This window comes from Pseudopipra pipra, chromosome 3 (genome assembly GCF_036250125.1).
Source record: "Pseudopipra pipra isolate bDixPip1 chromosome 3, bDixPip1.hap1, whole genome shotgun sequence".
Taxonomy (NCBI): Eukaryota; Metazoa; Chordata; class Aves; order Passeriformes; family Pipridae; genus Pseudopipra; species Pseudopipra pipra.
In genome coordinates this window covers 20,356,243-20,377,296 of record NC_087551.1, presented here as the reverse complement: position 1 = coordinate 20,377,296, position 21,054 = coordinate 20,356,243, and the positions used below count along the sequence as shown (strand labels likewise).

The following is a 21,054-nucleotide window of genomic DNA, read 5'->3' as shown; positions in this document are numbered from 1 at the left end:
ATTGATGTTAATGGGAGTCACACGGCTAAATCCCTGCACAACACTTTGACAATTTAGGGTTGTATGTCTAAGAAAAGGACACTGGTTTGAGCTGATGAAACAGCTGGAAACGAAAACCCATCAGAACACACCATCCTGAAAGTTGTCTGGTGTGACAACAAGAAATTTAATTACTAGATATACTTGTGTCCTAGTTCTCTGTGGTAACACTTTTTGGCACCAAGCTTCTTTTTCTAATATCGATCTGGCTCACTCTGAGTCACTAGTTACTTTCTTTGAGGTATCTAAAATTTTTATTGCTTGTATGTTTGGATATTTTTTATGAGGATGTCAATTGTATATGTTTAAAAGAAAAAAACAAGCTATCTTCCAGTTTTCTCTTAGGGAAATGGATATGTAACATTTTATAGGTAAGCTCTGCGTGTATAAGATAGTGCATTTAAAAGAAAAGTTTTTATACATTGGTTAGATCTATCATTTTTATTACTGAGTTCACTAGAATTACAGTTTCATGGAAACACTGATAATGCTAAAATTAGTCATGTATTCATTAAAAAGCATTAATAACAAAAAGCACATTACCATTTTTAGGAGATTTTTTGCATGCTATTAGGTGTTCTGGAATGGAGAACAATGAAGAATGCATAATTTCATGATGATCATATTTTTTATCATGAGTTCCTGATTTTATGGTAAAGTAGTAAGAATGGTGATCTACTAACCTTTATTTGGCAGACCAATTGCTATTAAGAAGATTTATGCTACTCACTACAAATTCCAAATAGAGCTGTGTGAGTTACTTTCAGGGTGCAGACTGTTGGTTGCCTCCTTCCCTTCCTTTCCTAGCCTGACCTCCTCAGGAAAATTTCCATTTTGAAGTGGGATGCCTGAAATGCTTGCAAGCATTGTCAATTTGAAAACATTTTTAAGCACCATTCTACTGCAGTTTCCACAAATCTTGAAGTTAATCTTGTAAAATGAAAATAGATAAATGGATTTTTTAGAGGTCTTGTCATTTAAGATACATTACTTGGGTGCCTATTGCTAGGTAAGTTTCTTCAAAGAGATGAATCAGAGAAATGGATAATTGTGCAGGGAATGTTTAGAATTATGTCAGTATTCTAATATATATACCCTGCTTTCATTAGTGATGACACAGCTTTATTTGAGAGACCTTTGCTTAGTTGCACTCTTTCCTCCCTCCTTCCATTAGTAGTTTCATTTGAACTATGGACTGATGGTTTTGTTTTGTTTTCATCTAACCCCTAATTAGGTCTTAGAAATTAAAGATGGAGAAAAACCCATGCTTGGATGTCTGATTTGGCCCTTACCCTGGTGGCATATGAGTCAATATTTTGCAGTGAAGAAAAGATGCAATATTCTGAAAGACTACATTTAAAAGCAAACATATTTATCTTAATATTGTTTGATAATAGTACTTTCCTTTCTTCTTTCCTCCATATATCCACTTACTGCAAACATCTTGCAATAAAGAGCATTCCTTTTTAATAATAAATTTTAAACTTATTTTATAACTTGCTCGTCAGATTATGTATTACTAGGTAATGCTATTACTAGGTTTAGTGACCTGTTCTAGTATTGACTATTCTCACAGGAGGTAACACTTTTCATTCTGTTTTTAAAGACTTATTGTGTTCTTTTTAAATGAATGTATCTTTTCACCCAAACTTAGAAAGCAGAAGCAAGAGGATATCTGCAAGAAGTGTAAATATTATGCTTATTTTCTTACTGGGACCTTTTAAAAGATCTCAAAATCTTGGTGCTGTGCCTTTAAAAAGTAAAGTTCCAATAAAAATCCATTAACTACTTTCAAATATAGCAATCCTCCTGTCCAGCTGTGAAAAGTACTAGATGATACTTATTTGCCATTTGTGTTATTTACGGTCCATGACTTTTATGGTAACTGGTTCCTATTATTGGTTTCTATTAATGTAAAACATAAGTGAACATAAATGAGGCGTGAATCATTTCTTTTTATTAGCCCCACAGTCTTCACTCAGTGCTTGCAGTAACTCCAGCTGTGACTTGTTAGTGATAACCTATTTAAAGAAGGATATCTTTAAGAATAAAGGCTGTGATTAGAATTCTTTGTCTGTTCATGGTTTCAGAAGGTTTCACTAGTTCGTTGCAAGATCAACAATGATTAAAATAAAAATTAATTAGTAATACTTCTAAATCTAGGGTTGCCACTAAACTGTCCTGAGTGTAACGTGGCACTAATTGTACTCCAAGTAAGTTCTTACGGGTTAATACTTAAAGCAAGATATATAGGATATGTCACTTCAGCAGCACAGGAGAGGACTTCCTGCTGCTATTTATCCATGTTGTTAAATGCCAGATTCTGATATAACCAGTTATTAAACAATATACTCTGGAAAAAGACATATATGTGTATTTTTTTAAGAATAATGAAATTAATGTGGAATTAGACTTTTCAAAAATGGACTATAGACCTGTATTACTGAATTCATTAATTTGAATTGTATTAGAAGAATTATATCTTAAGTAATGTATTAAGTTCTCTTACAGATAGCTTTATAGTTAAATTGAAAAGAGCATGTTCTTTAAGGTCAAATATTATTTGTCCTGTGGAAAGAAAAAGATGTAAGCTATCTGCTTAAGCAGAATCTAGATACGGTTAATACTTGTGTATCAGATTTTATTTCACTCATTTTTTTTCCTAAGGAAAAAACTTAAGTTTTCCTAATCAATTCTAACAATATATTGTTTTAAAATAGCAAATGTTTGTTAGTAGCTCAATAAATTTGTGGTGCACGTTTCTCATTCTCTCGTTGGAGCTCCAGAGTGTGTTATCAACCTCTGTGTTATCTGTAAGTCTCTATCAAAATGAACTGCTTTAATTATTTTGGAAGAAAAGTCTCACTACACTTCCCAGACATTCCGTGTCCTCTTTCATCAGTGATGTGCCATGAATAAAAGACGGAAAGAAAAGAACTGTAACCCCACAGTAAAACACTTTACATTATCCTACACCTTTCAGGGGCCTTTCCGCGATACCGCTGAAGTATTGTGGCAGCGCTACAAGCCTTTGGAACCAACCTTGCGAGTGGCAGAATCAATCAATTCACCACTGGAGAAGGCCAGAGAGGGAATAAAAAGGGAGGAATGGAGAAATCCTATACATGACAATGAGTAAGTTCTTTGTTTTTTTCTTATATTGTTATGAGAATGTTTTCTTTATTCCATTGCTTTCAGAAACCTTTCATGCCTGACAAAATGAAATGTCAAACCTGACAGCTTACTAGCAAACATTCTATGTACATACTTCTAAATTCTGTGTCCTTAGATTATAAACTGCTCAGGGCAGAGACCCTATCTTGTAATTGTGTGACATGTGCCATCCATATCTATGAATCTGTAGAAGAACTTGTAATAATATGTGATGCAACAGATGCGTTTAATGGGAAATAAGAAAACAAATGCAAATTCTGTTTTGCCACATACACCTTGCCAAGGGAAAAATACTGTTTCAATCTTGGTATTCAGGGAGCTTACTGGTTATGGGAGGAAAAAATGGTGTTGCATGCCAATGAGACTTGTTTTCTCTCCCAGTAGAGTACCACAGCTCACTTGGAAAGGGAGGGAACATATGTCGCACGTGTTAGAACATGATACAAAAACTGTAATCATCTTTGAAGCAGCTTGATTTCCTAAGCCACAGCATCTGTAATAGTGTCAGACAGGCCAGTTCTTTTCCATAAAATCCCAAATACAGGCATAATCCGTCCCAAAAGATTAAAGCTTCTATCCCAAAAGACTTAAAGCTATTGCCCACACTTTTCCAATTTTTTTTAATTTAATCATGGTGGAACTCTTTTGTCCAATCATAATAAATCACCTTCTCTGGCTTTGTAGTTAAAAAAATTACGTTTTGTCAACTTTTCCCTTGAATTCACTGCTCTTGGCAATCCCTTGACCCTTTAATACCAGAATTCAGGACAGAGAGGAACCACTTTTCCTCATGAGCAGTCTGTGATCCACTGATTCACTGGCACAAGATGCTTTGCTATCTTTGATCTGTTTTGTGCTTTTTTGTCAGCTCCATATTGCTAAGTGTCAGCTTCAGGACTGGGACTTAAGAATGCCAGCAACAATTGTGTTTATATGGTTTACCTTCTACATTTTTATTGGAGCATAATTTTCCCCAATTTAATATTAATAGTGTCTTTGAATGAATATTCTACTCAAAAATAGTTGTGAAATAAAAAAAATCTCTTGATTTGGCTACTTCTTCACTTCCAGGCAATGTTTTTTGCTTGCGGCATTTTGGGTTATTTTTTAATATTTGGTGTCAAAACTTAGCTATAACATTTTTTATTCCTTTCATACCAAAACCATAACTGAGTTCACTTACAAGTAAAAGTGTACTTCCTTTTTCTATTCCTCTCTGTATTCTTTCATGTACTGGGGTGAGGAGGAAGCAGTTTAACTTTCACATCTCAACTTAAATCTGTGCTTTTTTTTTTTTCATTTTTATATCTAGCTTCTGCCAGTGAAATTTAAAAGAACTCCAAGCACTAGGTAGTAATTAATGTTCTCATTTGAAGTGGGTTTTTTTCACTGAATAAGTTTTGACTTATGCATTCCAAGGGAGGATGGATGATGTCCAACATTTTTAGGCATGACTATATTGCCCAGTCTTTATTTGATGAGGTTTACCCCAGACATCACTGTCAACAGTTTCAGAAGATCAGATCTTGTAATAAATACTTCACCGACTCTTAAGTAAGTGAATTGTGAAGCTTTGGTCTTGTACAGTTTAAATTTGGAGCCTCCAACTTTGACAGATTTTACATGATATGCAGTCTTTATTTACCCTATCGGTAAGGAAGCATTTAATGCCATCCTTAATGCACAGAAGCAATGTCCTAACAATCAATGATTCTCAGCTTCATGCACACTAAATGCATAGTGTATTATACATTTTCAGGCTGCGATCATTCCGTTTGTGCTTCATATTCAATCAACCATGCAAGGGTCACATCTGTAACCTTGAAAAGGTGATGACAGAGTTGCAGGTCATCATCAGGACTAATGCTCACTAGTAATGCTGCAGCTGCTGTGTGGGATGTTGGTCTCCGGGGAGGAGTCAGCAAAGGGTTACTCAGATTCTACAGTAGTTTTTTCTCAGCACTGTCTATTATGAATTGACAAATTTCTGTCTTTTTCTATGTAATTGTGTACTTTGGGACTTTATTTCTTCCTGGTAGTGCTTCCTATGCTGATTATTCTTCTATTTTAGAAAATAAGGAGAGAATGAGCAGCGAAAGTATGTGGCATTTGTTGAGAAAACTTGTGTTTGCATAAAATGACAAACTAAATCCTCTATATGTATATTTCCAGAGTGAGTATTATCAGAAAGATTGTTGCCGTGTATCTGCAATTTTCAACAACATTCAGAATTCCCACACGCCTCTGATTATCAGAGTTCTTTAAAGTGGTTGTTTATAGGGTGATAGGATGAGTGTTGCAAGCTCTGAGAAACTTCCTGCTTCTGATACAATGCAGAAATATTTGAAAAAGCTGTGAGAGTTTGAGGTAGGCAGAAGCCGTACAAACGAAACCAAGAGAGAATGCTGTGCTTACATAAAGCAACTGCTGGAATTTGCTATTCTGTAATGAAAGAGCAACTGGGTAATCTAGCCTAATAAGAATGATTCCTTTTTCTCGTGTAATTGAAGCTGCTGCTGCCTTATTGTGCTATTTTTCATACAAATGAAGTGATTTCCCCCTCCGCTTGGATAGGAATGACAATTGTACTCCTTCGGGATGGCCACTTAATAAACTAGTGTCTAGTTTGAGACACCAACTGCTGGATCCAGCAGATTTAGATCAGTAAGCATGAAAAGTTCTTTACTCAGTTGCGTGCAGCTGCATGCTGGCCTAATTTTCCAGAGAACAAAAATGTAAATTATTTTCATTAACTTTGCTGAAATCTGTCTCATGTAATATGCCTCGTGCTTCAAAGTATACTGTTAAACATCTTTATGAAGTCAACAAACATCAGAGTGAGATGCAATGTGGTGATAGCAATAGTGTAAGGCTTAGGTTTCCTGATTTATTGTAGTCTTCTGGTGTGACATGAGGCACGTCATCTCAGCTTCTGGCTATGTCCGTGCTCAGTGTTGTACTGGAGACACAGAACCTAGTCCTGATCACTGGTTCACTCGTGTGCAGCAGAGTGCAATGTTTGCACACCCTCCCTCTCCCATGCTGGGTGAATATTGCAGCACCAAGCTCCTCATGGGCTTGCTCTCAGCAAGACTGTGCTTTCCTTTAGAAGCAGCTTAGGTGCTTCTGTGCTACTCAGTGCTGTGCATGAAAGGTATTTACAGGGAAATTTACAGTGACCTAAATAAGCTCTGTACTTGGAGAGCGACAGTGTTATAAGCTGCCTGGTATTAATGGTAAGAAAATTTAAAAAACAAGTGACTTCAAGATTTAGGAATTTAAAAAGTCTTTTAATTTCTAGAGTTATAAAATCTTTTACTGTATTTCTGACAGCTGCAGTGAAAATGGCTACTACATTTTATGTCATACAAATGCAACACATCTGAAAACTTTTTTCAAATTATACTTAGTTTTTCATATGCTTTGCAACTTCAGCAATTTGCATATTTTCCGGACTGTTATTGTATTATGATAAACAGGGATTATCATATATTTTCAGATAATGTTTTCTTAACAATTCAACTTCTATTTGTAACTCTTCCATTTATTTTAATTACTAGCACAGTGTGCAACATTTATTAATCAGCAGAGTCTTTTTAAGTTAAAATACTAAATTAGCTAACCCCATTAACACAGAATACTCCAAACAAGCAGTAATAGGAGAGGTAGTTACTGTGCAAATCGTATTATACATGCGGGTGCTCTAGGGCACAGTTAAGCATGATTACCCTCTTTTGATCCAGTATTCCTCTGCTTCTTCCAGCTAATTTCCACTGGAAATTTACAAAGTAGCGCCTTCATTTTTCCATCTTAATTTTTCTAATGAAGTTCTGGTACTTTATAACACTGGGGATGCAGATAATAAGTCTGTGTATAATTAAGAAGTTGGAGAATTTGCTGCAGAAGAGATCTCTTTTACTTCCTAAAATAACTAGACTATGGTTTTATTTTCCACTGTACATTATCACAGACAGGGGTTAAATAAAAATAGCCAGAGGATTCTTAGATTTACTGATGTTATGATAAAAGTGATTGATAGTTTATTGAAAAAGTATGTATTTAGTATATTACCAGAAACAGTATTTGTAATAATGCACCCAAGTAAGTTTCTTATGGCAAAAAGAATGCACTAAAGATAATGTGACTAGATATGTTAAGTAAAATGTTCTGTCTTTATTTTTGTATCTAACACTTTTATTTTAATATGCACTCATTATAAACTAAATAATGGCTGACTTACTGCAATTGTTTTGCTATGGAAAACCATTATGCTTCTTTCTTTGTACCCTGAGTGAAAAGATAGATAATGTTGGATTTGATGAAAAAATTGCTTCAGGTATAATCCAAATTTGAAAGCTTAAAATTAATTTCATGTTTTATTAAAGGAAAAAAGGAGAAGATAAAGTATTCCCAGATTCCCAGTAGAGAAACATGGTTTGTGTGGAGCTAATTGTTCCTGGAGTTCTTTAAAGGGAGATGAAATTGTTTGATTTGAATTAAATCAAGACAACAAGGAGTTGAATTGCTATTGTGTAGAAACACTTTAGATAAAAATTTAACAACACTGTCACACAGAGAGTTAATATTTTGGTGGTATTTTTACTACTAGATTATAAAAATGTGCAGTACCAACAAATGTGAAAGTTTGAAAGACTACATAAGCAGTATTCAGGGTTTTATATTTCTTACTGTGCCCCGGTAGTGTAGTGTGTGTGGGAATCTTGCGGTAGATCTGACAGTTCTTTCTCAGCAGCCTGAGTATGTTTTGAAGCATTTCTGGAAACAGGATTACATGCTTGTGCTGCTAGACTGCTGGGATCTTGCCTCTTGGGCAGGTTCAGAGAACACGCTGAAGGGCCACTCTGTTCTTTTGCTGCCCTTTAAATTCAAGAAAAAGTTACTGCCTGTGTACTGTGTCCCACTGGTAGTTACCATGTAGCGTTGGGACGCTGCTGCCCAGCAGTAAATGATGCACCTGACAAATCCTCCTCCCTGTTTGTGCTGCTGTGCTCTCCTCTCACGTTGCTGTAAACTCTGGAAACCAGTACCTGCTGCTGCTTCTGTCATCTCCGTCAATCCAACTGGAAAACCTCCAGCGTCAAATGGGCCCCTTCCATCTCCTGTCACAATAGTAAGAGAGATTGCAATAAAAGAGACAGAATAGAGGGAAGGTAGGTGAGGAAGACAGGAAGAGAAATCATGGAAGGGGGCATGTTAACATGTTTGGGGGGAAAAGGATTAGAAAGATGAAATTAATAGTAGAAGGAAGGTGCAGGATAGGATTAATGAAGGGAGAGATAAAGTAATTTTTGGTTTTGTTAACAACAAATATCAAGGCTGTCTTTGGAATCTAAATACACACCACTAGCAGCTGTCAGGTCCTCTATTGGCTACTAAGTGAGGGCTTCTAGATCTTTTTACGCTAATTAGGTTCAATATAGTGTGGTCCTGGCAACAGTGCAGCTGGCCTTCATTACCAGTGACACTGCCAGCCTTGGTCCTGGTCCTCCTCCCTCAGGTTGTGAATGTGTAATACTGCAATTTGTAGAACCTGAGATAGTTCCTCATTTTTGGTTCCAACTCTTTCCCTCTGTTTTGAATGTATTCTTTGGCACATATCTCATTCAGGCTGTTGCGGTATTTAAAAATAAAATAATTTTTAATTTTTAAATTTATTTCTCCAGGGAAAGTTCACCTCCCACTGAATCATCAACTTTTGGGAGGGCTCAGCTTATACTGGCTATGTTTTATGGCATGATAAAATATCTGTGTGGTATTTAATTCTTCTTTGATCCTGCTACTTCTGTCTCTGTCATGTGTAATGAAAATCTGTAAGAATTTCTGAATTTTCACCTAAATCACAAGGAAAAGCTGAAACCCAAATGAAGGAATAGTGAGTGAACCTTTTGTAGGAAACTATTGAAATCTAAACTTGTGCAGTTGATAATGATATCATAACATTGTCTGGATTTAATTTTCTTCTCCTTCCATCACTCTCTTCTGTCACAATCAGACCACATACTCTCATTAATTTTGGGAAAAGCTGTGTCAGGTTTATACACAGAGCTAGAGAACATAATACCATTATTGAAATGTTTTGCAGTGCTATTACTTTTTACTATTATTATTGGTTGTGGGGGTATAATGACTTTTGTATGACTCCCATTAATTTGGTTACCCTGCTTAACACGAAAAATTGTTTAAATTTTTTTAATTAATTGTTCACATAGAGTAATGAAAAGTCTCAATTACTTTAAACAGACATTGACTTTACAAGCATATGATCCTTTCTTGTAGTTAGAGCATTATTGCTATAAGGATCTTCCCACCTGACTGACAGCAGAATTATAAACAGAAGAAAAAGCTTCTGCTTGATACCATTACACCCTATTATATTTTTATTTTTTTATTTAAATTTTAATATTTTTTATTGTTCAATGTTCTTCCTTTCATTCCTTTAATTTTTTTTTTTTACTCAGCCACAGGCATACATTCCAGGCTGTGTGGCACATATTTCAGTTAATGATCTTAGAGGAGATATGCAGCAGAATGCAGAAGAGTGCTTTTGTGCTAAAGTGAATGTAGAACATACTGTTACTTGTGTATCAAAGTGTTAAAATTTGTGTATTTTTTTGTTCAGAATCATAGTAGAACATACATTACTTTGAGTATTTGTTTGCCAAAAAGACAAAGATTAACTGATCCACAGTAAAATCAAAACCTCTATGTAGAAAATTTTATAGGGAAAACTATAATAATTTACTTCTACTTTCCTCAAATTTTTTTTACCATTTTGTGTGTAAATTTTACAGACATGGTTTTCATATTAAATTATGAATGCTATGGCTCAACTAAATTCTATGCATATATGGGCAAATCCCTAAACTGCAAGCCTTGTCTTCTCAGCTATCCAATCCCCTGAGAAAGCCAATTTTCTTTCATGTCTGAACAAAAGAAAAATGTACTATTAAAATGCAATTCAGAAGTGATAAAAACTGCAAGTGGAGCAGCCGGCTCACAGCACCTTCAATGTATTCTCTGGGACACTGGGGCCACATTAATTTTTGTGTGTGTGTGATGTCCATCCCATGTGCAAATTAGCATTACAAGTACCGTAATCTGTCTTATGTGAGGGTGTCATTTCCCATGGGTATACACATGCTACTGTAGCTTTGTATTATTTAAAAGTCTGCTAACTCAGTGGTTTCCTTTCACTAACTTTACATGATATTTGTTTGTGGCACTTGATAGAATAAATTGATACAGCTGATAAAATTCTAAATAGTTTCTTTTTATGAACTGCAAAGAAAGAAATGTAATTTAGGAAAACACTCTATAACAGTTGGTGATGAATCAATTAGTCACAATAAATAATTTTCTGAATCTCTATCAGCTGAGAGACAAAGTTATTTTAATCCACATTTTTATCAAGAACTTGGTTGACTCCCTAACTCTTATAGGGATTCTGAAAAACTTTTGGCTGGGGAAACTTTCAGCTGAAAAACTACACCTGTTGTCATGGCAGTTAAAGTGGTATTTTAAACTTCTGAAGCATATATTTCCAATTTCACTATATAATATTTTTTCCTGCACTTCTAGAATAAAAAATGCATGTTGTTTTTTCAGAACACCAGCAATTATAAACTCAATTCACAATTTTACTTTATAGTAAAATTTACTTTTTCACTCTTGTGACTCTCTTGCAAACTAAAACATCTAAAACTAAGACATCTTTGGAGGGTGTCTTGCAGATCTTGGAGATACTTTATATATAAGACATTTTTCACTTTCCTTCATGCAGTTTGCTCTGGAACCTACCCAGAAAACTTGTAGTTGTCCATGACACTTAGGGACATCCATCTGAAAACCTCTTCCAGCAGGTAGCTGGAGCTTCACTGTTCACTGGTACCGTATAAGCAGGGAGTCCATCATCAGTATGACCAAAGACAAAAGAACTCAGCTCTGAACGACTGCTGATTATGACATAATTATAATTTAAGAGTAAAGTACACAATTTGAGAATTCTTGGCTTGGTGGTCTGCCAATATCTGACAGACAATGTGAAAGTTTCTGTTCTGCTAAATGAGAGAATTCTGCTAAATTTTAAATTCTAATTCAGAATTGCTAGATTTTGGTAAATATGGTTTATTTATCTTTGGTTAACAGATGTCAAAAGATGCATACCTGGTTTAAGGTACAGGGAGGATTCTTTATGGTGCAAGTCTGCCTTGGTTTATGCTTATACTGCTGGCATGGTTGAAATATTTATGTCCTGAGGGAATGATCAGGTTAAGGTTGTGTGTTGGGAGCCTACATGACTTGTGGATGCAAAATTCTCCAAAAGTGATATCCATCCTTGTGCGTGGTGAGTGCTTGCCACTGACAGCTGGCCCAGGCTGCACTGCCTGCTAAGGTTTGAGGGATCAAGATGCAGATCCCAGCAGACTGAACCCTGATCGTTCCTCACATCACACCAATTGCTAGTGCAGATACAGACTAAGTAATAATCTAGTAACGCAAGTGAACCAAGTTAGATCTTTGTACAGAAAGTCATCATTTTATCCTGTTGAAACTCTATATCTCTTTGCTCCAAATTGAACTTGAAAGAAACCACAGGAGAAATTGCAGTAATCCTCTCACAATACCAAGGGGAAACATTAAGAAGGTAGTGAAAAATAGCAGGAACGTGTCTGCACGTCACCTCTTGCAGCGTTGTTATCCATTATTTACATCCATCCTGTGGCATCTAGAGAAGAGCATAACTGATTTTTAAAATATTCTTGAATTTCAGATTCCTGCCATTTTCTTCATATCATAAAAATGAGAATGAGAAGTATGAGCCATCACTTTGTAAGTCAGGCAAATATGTCCGAGAAGCTTATGGAACCAAACATTTCAGAGAAGTATATCCTGATAAGTGGATAGCAGACAAGGTAAGTCACTGCAAAAATCAAAGAATTATTTACTTTTTTAGATGGCTATTTTATTAGAACTAGGTGAATTTGAGTCTGATCCAGAGATCACAGAATCCAATGGGATTCTTTCTAGCATGTTATAAAATCACATAGAGCTGATGTGATGAGATGTCAGATTTCCTTGACTCTCTGGTAAGTTCAGTTTGAGGATCTTTAACACCTGTTCTACCTACAAGATCAGGATTTAAGTGCCTGATTAAGTACAGCTTTAGTTATGTACGTTTCACTAAGTTTTGTTCTATTTGTATTGCCTTTTATGATTTAAGAGAGATTGTATATTTACTGTTGGACATCAAGATAAAGCTTCAGGAAATGATGGAAAAACCGGACTAAAACAACAAAGTATTTTACTGCTTACATTCTTTGAAAAAAATCTTGAAACTAGTGAATAGCTGTTTTTCTCTTAAGATCATCTCATTAAGTTGCTTGCTTTGTCAGGAGCATCTCATATATTTCTGGTTTTGTAGTGCTGCAAGAGGTAATTTTTCTCAGAACATGTTCCAACGTGACTTTGTGTAGTGTTTTGCATTGTGCTTATTTGCATTAGGTATCATGATCACATTAAAATTTCCAAGTACAAGAAAGATAATGGACTTTGTGGCTTGGTGCTGCACTCTCTGCCAAGATAGTTAAGGGGACTGCAGCATCTTTTGTAGGAGGAGAGACTGAGACAGCTGGAACTCTTCAGTCTGGAAAGAGAAGGCTCGGAGGAGATCTTATTAAAATGTATAAACATCTGATAGGAGGGAAAGAAGAAGAGGGAGCCCAGCTTCTTTCAGACTAAGTAGTGTCTAGTGACAGGACAAGAGGCAATGGACAGAAATGATGTATATGAAATTCCAGCTGAACACAAGAAAACAGTTCTTAATTTTTTTTTTTTATTTTTCTGTGGGCATGACAGAGCACTGGCACAGTTTGCCCAAAGAAGTTGAAGAATCTCTATTCTTGGACATATCCACAGTCCTAGGCAACCTGCTTTAGCTCACTAGGGGGGCTGTAGGAGGATGATCTCAAGAGGTCTCTTCCAATGTCTACAATTCTGGGATTTTGTAAGGTATGATTATGTATTTCCTTGGAAGTAGCTTAGCCCCAGCAAATTCCAAGGAATCTTATTTTCAGAAGGAATATTTTTTATAAAGAATTATTTCTCTAAATTTGAAGCTTTAAAAATGAGCTTAGAGTAAAATTTTGGTATTTTAACATGCATTAATTATACCTCATTGCACATAGAGGTCAATGTTCAAACAAAAGATCTGAATTTGTCTTTCGAAAGCAATGAGTGGAAGATATGACTGGCTGAAGTCCTACAGCATAAGTGTGATATATAAATGTCTTATTGCTGGTACTAATCTTGTCCTGTAAAGACTTCCTTTTCTAGTCCTTAGCAGTTCCTGATCAGGCTCAGATGATGATATAAAAGAAAGTAAAGATATTTATACTGTGTATCATGTGACACATATATAAATTATGGGTTTCACTGAAAGAACTAGACTCACTTTACTTGTGATCTTGGATAGATATCAACCTAAATCTCTGGAGGTGAATAGCTGTATACATTAACCCAACATGACATACAGCCTTCCAACCCCAATTCTAAATCAATATGAAGCTTCCATTAGGAGCCGCTTACCCAAACAGAGAGATAAGAGGAGAAAAGAGCTATTTATGACCTACCTGCTGCTTTAATGGGTCATTATTATCAGGGAAAAAACCAAAAAGAAAACCAAAAATTCCACCTCCTCACTGCAATTTAATGGAAAAAGACCTATAGGCAGGTGTGAGGTCATACTTTCATAACTATTAAATTTGATAGAACTCTGTTGCTTTTTTATTTCTAAACTATATGAAAACTTTGAATATATCAGTGGTATGAACAAAAGTATCCTGTTCTAATGAATCACAAGGCTAAAGGGCATGTAACAAAATATTAGAAAAAAGCAGATTTTTGCTTAACACTTTGCTTAACACAAAGGAGAGTTCCATTTGCTGAATGGAACCCTCCTTTGAGTTTCCCATGAGGTGATATTTTGTGGATGCAATTTCTGTTACAGCCTGTGTAGCTGATAACCCTGCCATGATCTATTCAGCTTCTGACAGTCTTGTGCTAGACCAGGTTCCCTTATTATTGCTGTTAAGTTCTTCCAAAGAGTCAGTTCAGTGGTAGTGGATCAGTGACCCCTCTGAGCTGCTGAGGTATTATTTGATGTTAGCTGATATTAGGTGGCTTTTTACATATAAAACGGCCCTGTGTGTGTTCATGAGCACATCCTAGCTGTGTTTTCCTGAGGTTTTCATGTGTTTGAGTATGCATTTTAATTCAAGTCACAAAAAGATTAGTATGTAAATTATATAATTACTTTAGAAGCAAAATGAACAACAATGAAAAATATTGCCTTGTTATATTTCCTCTGGAAAATGAAAGGGTATTAGCATAGACTTTCTCTAAACATAATAATTACCATATCTATGTGAAGAAAAGTTAATAGTTCTTTTTTTCATCTAGTTATAATCTGAAAATTTTTATCTCATTCTGTTTACATTTCAAAGAAGTTTGAGTTAAGGGGAAAACTGTTCTATTCTAATTCTTCATTATAAATAAAAAAGAAATGGAAATACCTCTAATGAAACTGAATCTAGTTAGTTTACTCAGTAAATCACTGTAAAAAATAAAATTGCTTGCATATTTTAGGTTTTACATTGCATATCTAAATACATGGAAATGCCTTTGATAGAATTTATGTGAGATGTTTCAATATAAAAAATTTACCAATCATTATGAATTTAAACTACAATGATAGGTTCCAATGTAGCTGGGCAGTCAAGGATTGAAATACAGTAACTATAATCTTTCGGTTGTCAAAACACTCACATATGTTCATATTTACTGAAGCAGAAATGGTAGCTTACAGTCTTTAATCAGTATTGGAATTAGTTTGCATATGCATTTTAGAAAACTGACTTTAATGACAGCATTTAATGTTTTCTTATTTATAAAGTTCAGGAAGTGATATTTTAAGGTGTTCCATTCTGATAGATTCTTCCCTCTGATGCCTTATTATAGGTGAATTACAGTACAACTGAATCACTGTTTCATTATTTGCACAGGCATTTTGGCCCTAAACAGGATTTTATTATCTACAAAGCATAAAAATACCCAGGACTGCAAAGAATTAATTTAGAGAACCTAAGCATATTGCACAGAACATAAAGTTGACCTTTACCGTCTACAGCTCTTGGAATGGAGTGGGATGTGGAACACATCATAGATTTAATGTGGCACAACGCTGTCTGCAGAAACTTGGGTGGGACTGTGACTGCCTGCCCACTGCACCCGATGATTGAATCTGCTGTCACCAGCATCCTGATAATAATGAACATTCAGCTTAACGACCGTGATTATGATTATCATAATTGATGTGCAAGTGCAGTGTGTGGGGATCATTACAGCTGAACTGTACAGCAGAGAAACATGCCTTAGTTATGGATAATTTTACCTTTATGCATTGATTGGGATAAAATATGCCTTTCAAATTCAACAGGCCAACTTGATAAAATTTTAAGATTTCTACATGTATGAATTGATGTTTACAAGCTTCCTGCAAAACAGCCTCCTGGCTGTTTGTTTTGAATTGTTTCATTCCATTAATAACAGGAAATAGTTAAATAATTAGACATCGTTGAGTGGAAATCACTTACAGAGTACTGCCAGTGTTAATCAAATATCAACTTCAATATTTCTGATTGTCATGGTCTTGCCTAGGTTAGGAAAAATAGCCCTTGTAATTCACCACCAGCACAATTCTACTTTTGGTGGAGCAGTCGAAATAGGGCTGTGGTCCACAGTACTGGCATTTTCACACTGCACTGTGTAGAGCAGGCAATAGTTGTTCCATATATAAATTATATCGCTTCCATCTTTGTCACCAGAGGCAGAGAATTACAGGCTCAAATTCAGCCAGTGTAGATAAAGGTGCAATCAAGAGCTTCAGTCAATTTTGTTGAACAGTGATTACCTTCAACTGCGATTACATGAAGTTGCAGAAGTATTTAATTAAACCATGACATATATAACAGATAAACACAAGTGTATTTTAAGCCAGAGTTTATATAAAGAATATTACAACATAAGTATAATGAAAAGTATAGAGTTTCATTGGTTTACACTAGGTGTAAATTTGGCTCTTTGTCCAAGAACTGACAGATTTTCAGTCTGGGATAACAGAGAAAACAGATGATAGAAAAAAATCCTTGTAGAGGGGGAAAGTGATTCTTTCTGTTTGAAAATTAGTTTAATCTCCTTTAGGACCACAACATATAACAGTCATGTGTCTAGTGGATGATGTCATTGTGCGAGGGAATTTTTGATACACTATTCATGCTTTTCCATCCCTGACTGTATTGAAATTTATTTAAATTTCGCTGCAACTCAGTTTTTTCTAACCCTCCAGTGACTGGACTTGAGAATAAAAATAATGTATGTGTGAAGTTTTAAATTCTTTCTTGCTCAGACTGTGCTTGTTTTCATTTTAATTACAAAAAAAAGATTATCCAAGAACATTTTCTAAGACAGTGTGATATTGGCTAATGAATGTGCATCTGTACTATCAGCTTTATTACCTTTTAAAACTTTAAAGGCCATATTTACTAATATCCTTTGTGACAGAACTAAGTTACTGACGTACAATAGAAGAGCTAGCACGTATTGTGAATATCAGAGACTTAGTTCCCCAATCCAACCTCAATGTGTTTTCCTAGGCAATGCAGAGCTTACATAATGTGGCAGCCAGAAGGGAATTATTAGATGAGCTGTACGAGTTTGCTTGTTACAGTACCGGTTTCCTCATGAGCCATGTCACGGATAATAAGGATTGTTGCCAAGTGTGTTGCACTCCAGCAATCCCTGGCCAATGACATGGCTCCTGTATGGTTATTACTGCTGGCATGACTTGATGTATCTACTCAGATGCTCCAAATGGACCCTTAGTTTGAGTTATCAACTATCTGTTTCCCAGAAGAGGCTTCTCTCTGTCACTTTTCTTCCTATCCTGAGTCCTGCATCAAACCAAATAATTTAAATCCAAAGATCTGGTCCTACAACAATGCATCCTATACTATTCATGAAAATTCTGTCTATTGTACCCTGTAGCATATATTTTCTGCTCTCAGAACAACCATCGTGAGCCATAACACTGACGCATTTTCATGTGAAAATCAACTTGAATAATTCCCTGCGTCCATATAGGATGATTCCCACAGCAGCATTACTCCAGAGCTGGGAGCTCCTTGGAGCTCAGGTGTTTGGCTACCAGGGTAGGTAGTACAAAAAAAGAGCAGTGTTGCCCAGTTTAATATCACAGTCCAGCTTAATAAGCAGATGGTAACAAAACTGGGGTTTGAAACTGGGTAACATCTTAAAGTCACTTTTGAAACTACTACTTCTGATTTTTTTTTTTTTTGCAAGAGTCAGAATGTACTTTTGAGAAGGAAAGGTATTACAAAAGGCAGGAGTATGTCATGTCCAACAGTGGGAACACCAGATATTACCTCTCATTCATAGGACTAGAATGAAATATCTATTATAAGATTCACCCATTCAGTCTTCCGGGAAAGCAAATGACAATTTCAACTTTTGACAGTTGACATAATGATCTTTCCAGATACCTTATGACTGTGTCATATTTACAGAAATACACTTTGTTATGATGATCACTTTCAGTGCTCCCACTGGAAAGGTGTAGATTGCTTCCTTTGAGAAAATCCTTAAAGTCAACGCTGTTCGGTTGCCTTTAAAAAATGCTATGCTTGATATATGATTATTAATGATTATTAACTATCAGCAAGCTTTCAAATTATTTTCTTATTTGTAGAAAGATGGTTAATGCTGTGGAGGAAATTAAAACATGCAAAATGTATCCTTGGCTAATGTTTAACTAAATGCAAAAAAGAATCTGTGGATTACTGGAAGGCTGAAATCACTTTCTCGTGGAGGTTACTGAGGAGTTACAGGGTCTGATTTTGAAGGAATGCTACAAAGTAATGACTGAGAAGAGTCAAACCATTCAGTTATTTGCATAAGAAGAGATACTGTCACCACTCATCTAATCAAATCCATTCTAGTGGTTATTTGTAAGGGTTTGTCGGCAACTAGTTGAATATTTTATAAAACCTGATTTTCAGTTCTGTAATTTCTCAGCGGGAAAATGCAGTCCCTTGATGATGATCCAAGGCTTTGAAGAATAAATTGATTCGTAAGAGAAAATTAGATGGTACTTATTATACTGTCTAACTAGCAATCCGGTGTCATTTGTCTGTTGGATGATAAATGTCTTGCTTCGCCTACTCATTTAATAATGTAGCTTGTATGTTAGTGGTGTAAAAGAAAATCTTGATTTTTTAGTAAGAGTTAACTTTAAGCAATATTTCTTTTAGGGAGATGTATGTATGTTTAAGCTTTCTAAATAATTCCCATTGTACATATTACTTAAACATTTTAAATCTTCTTATTTAATCAGAAACACTTTAGAAATAGAGTATCTTGACCAATTCCTTCAGTACTTGCTTAGAGTACATTACAGTAACTTGTGGCAGAGCTTTTATGGAAAAAAAAATGAGTTAATCTAAACAGGAAAGATTGAAGTTACACCGAATTGTTTATATTGTGTTTAGCTTTTGACTATTTGGGTATGATTTGTTGGAATTCAGAATCCTCACACTAAAATGGGAAATGCTTGGCCTTGCCTTTTCATGTCAGTTTTGGATAGGCTGTTCGGTATTCTTGGAATTGAGTAGATTTTTTTATATGTATGTCAAACATAATGTATTTCAACTCAATTCAATTTGCCACAATATTGAATTAAAAAGGCTATGTTTTGAAGTCACTTAAAATTCTTTATGAAACTTATCTGCAAAAACAGGCTACTTATTATTTGATAATACTCACCAAGACCTTGTTTGTGTTTGTTAAATAGAGTTAAAATTAAAGTAACGGAAAGCTTTTCACAATCCTCTAAGAATTACATGGTCCATACAACTGTTGAAAACTGCAGGTATGAGTGCTGATCCTCAGCTCTTAGCATAATTGAGATATATCCATGGAGCTAGGCTAATTTGCATCAGGTAAGGATCTGCCTTGTAATGAATATAATCGATATGTAAATACATGCTATTTAGAAAGAATGTTCTGGGAAAAATAGTGTTACCTATTTTCACAGAAAAATAGACTTTTTTAACCTCATCTTTAGATGCACATTGCTGTTGAGTTTACAATATTGAAGTCTAAGATCAGAGACAAATATTCTGATGGCTTTTTTGCAACAGATACACTTAGATCTACAGACTGTTGCATCTTGAAATGATGTGTGAATTACAGATTTTGTTACACTGACTAATTATGATGTATAATTCAACTGCTATTAATATCTATAGTTGTACTGGATGAATTCTAAGAGATTATACCAGGTATGTGCCCAAGCTGAAAGAAAGGATGTAAGTTTTTTTTTGTTTTGATGATCTCTCCAGAGAGTAAATGTAGATTATTCTCAGAGCAGTAGGACTTCAGTGCAGAAAAATGGATTTTAGAGTAATCTACATTCCTTGAATAGGAAAAAATCACAGTAAAAGCTTTGTGCACTCATGTTGGAGTGAATGAGACATCGCAGTATATAGTACAGACTTCTTGTTGTTAATGGTTTGACGTAAGTATCTACTGGTTCTTTCTTCAAAATTTGTATTATGAATCAACTCTGAACTTGTTTGCCCCATTTTAAATAGTAGTATGATACTCACTTTGGAATACACTTCCGTGTTTATTCATTTAATGTAATGAAGAGCTGCTTTCAACATGCCCTTTACAAACTCAGGTTAAAAGGATGTTCCATCACGATAAACTATATTATTTCTTCTCTTACAGTTTTTTCTGATCTCAGCATAATATATGTAGGGAAACTGAAAGGAGTTTTTTTATGAGTAGGTGTGTTACCATGTGTTAATGCTCTAGAATGAAAGTTATGGAATTATTCAGAAATAACCTTTGCACTTCAAATTCAGACTTCACTTCCATATAATAATTTTACGAGCTTTGAGTTAATGTATAGAAGTAATCACACCTCAAGTAGAGGGGATATGTTATGAACACTGTGATACACACAGTATCTGTTTCACAACTGTAATGGTTTTGTTTTTCATAATGAGACTATTTGAGTAGAAATTTATATTTTGACTGTGATAATAGGAGCTAATAATATTCCCAGCTAGTAGCTGTGAGATGTTAGGATCTCTCACCTGTAGTTCTATGAAGGAATGGCAGCATAAGTGGTATATGCTTATCATCAGCAACCAAATACTCTGCTCCTTTGAAATATAACTTATTAGGTATGAGAGCCTGAAACTTAGGGGGAAAAAAAGAAAAAGAGAAACAATAAAAACATTGCATATTAACAGACTTTGTACACTAATGCAAAGCTGCTTGATTGAGCAGTGTAGTGTCAACCATGTCTTTCTTCTAATGCTAAAAGTAATGCACATAGACAGAGTGACAATCAGAGTACAGCCTCCCATCAGCTGTAATTAATCTTTTAGTTAACAGAGACTAGAAAAGCTTCTCATCAGCCTCTTCTGAAGTCTGAGGCACCCTGTTTTTTGATGTTTGCATTCTGAGTAAAATTGTCCCCACCAGTTCTAACAAATTGAAACACCAGGCTAATTATGGCAGCTAATGAAGTGTGTGGAATGGTCACAGCTTGTCGTGAAACTGTTCCTTCAGCTCAGATTAGAGTTTCATCAATCACTTTTTTAAACTGATCCAGAATTGCTTCTGCCCAGTGCTTGGCATTTTTAATGCTGTTTCTGTAATTGGTTTTTTCCCCAA

At 35.3% G+C, this 21,054-nt stretch overlaps 1 protein-coding gene across 3 annotated transcripts in view; it reads left to right on the top strand.

The window, feature by feature from the left end:
• The window catches only part of SPATA17 (spermatogenesis associated 17), a 90,557-nt gene that overhangs the window by 56,656 nt on the left and 12,847 nt on the right, over positions 1 to 21,054 (top strand). For 2 of the 3 annotated variants that reach the window (XM_064648182.1, XM_064648181.1), the window contains 2 exons: positions 3,023 to 3,174; positions 12,005 to 12,146. In XM_064648182.1, coding sequence (XP_064504252.1) covers positions 3,023 to 3,174; positions 12,005 to 12,146 — 294 coding nt within the window. The remainder of the gene's footprint in view (positions 1 to 3,022; positions 3,175 to 12,004; positions 12,147 to 21,054) is intronic. The other variant, XM_064648183.1, reaches the window with a different exon arrangement.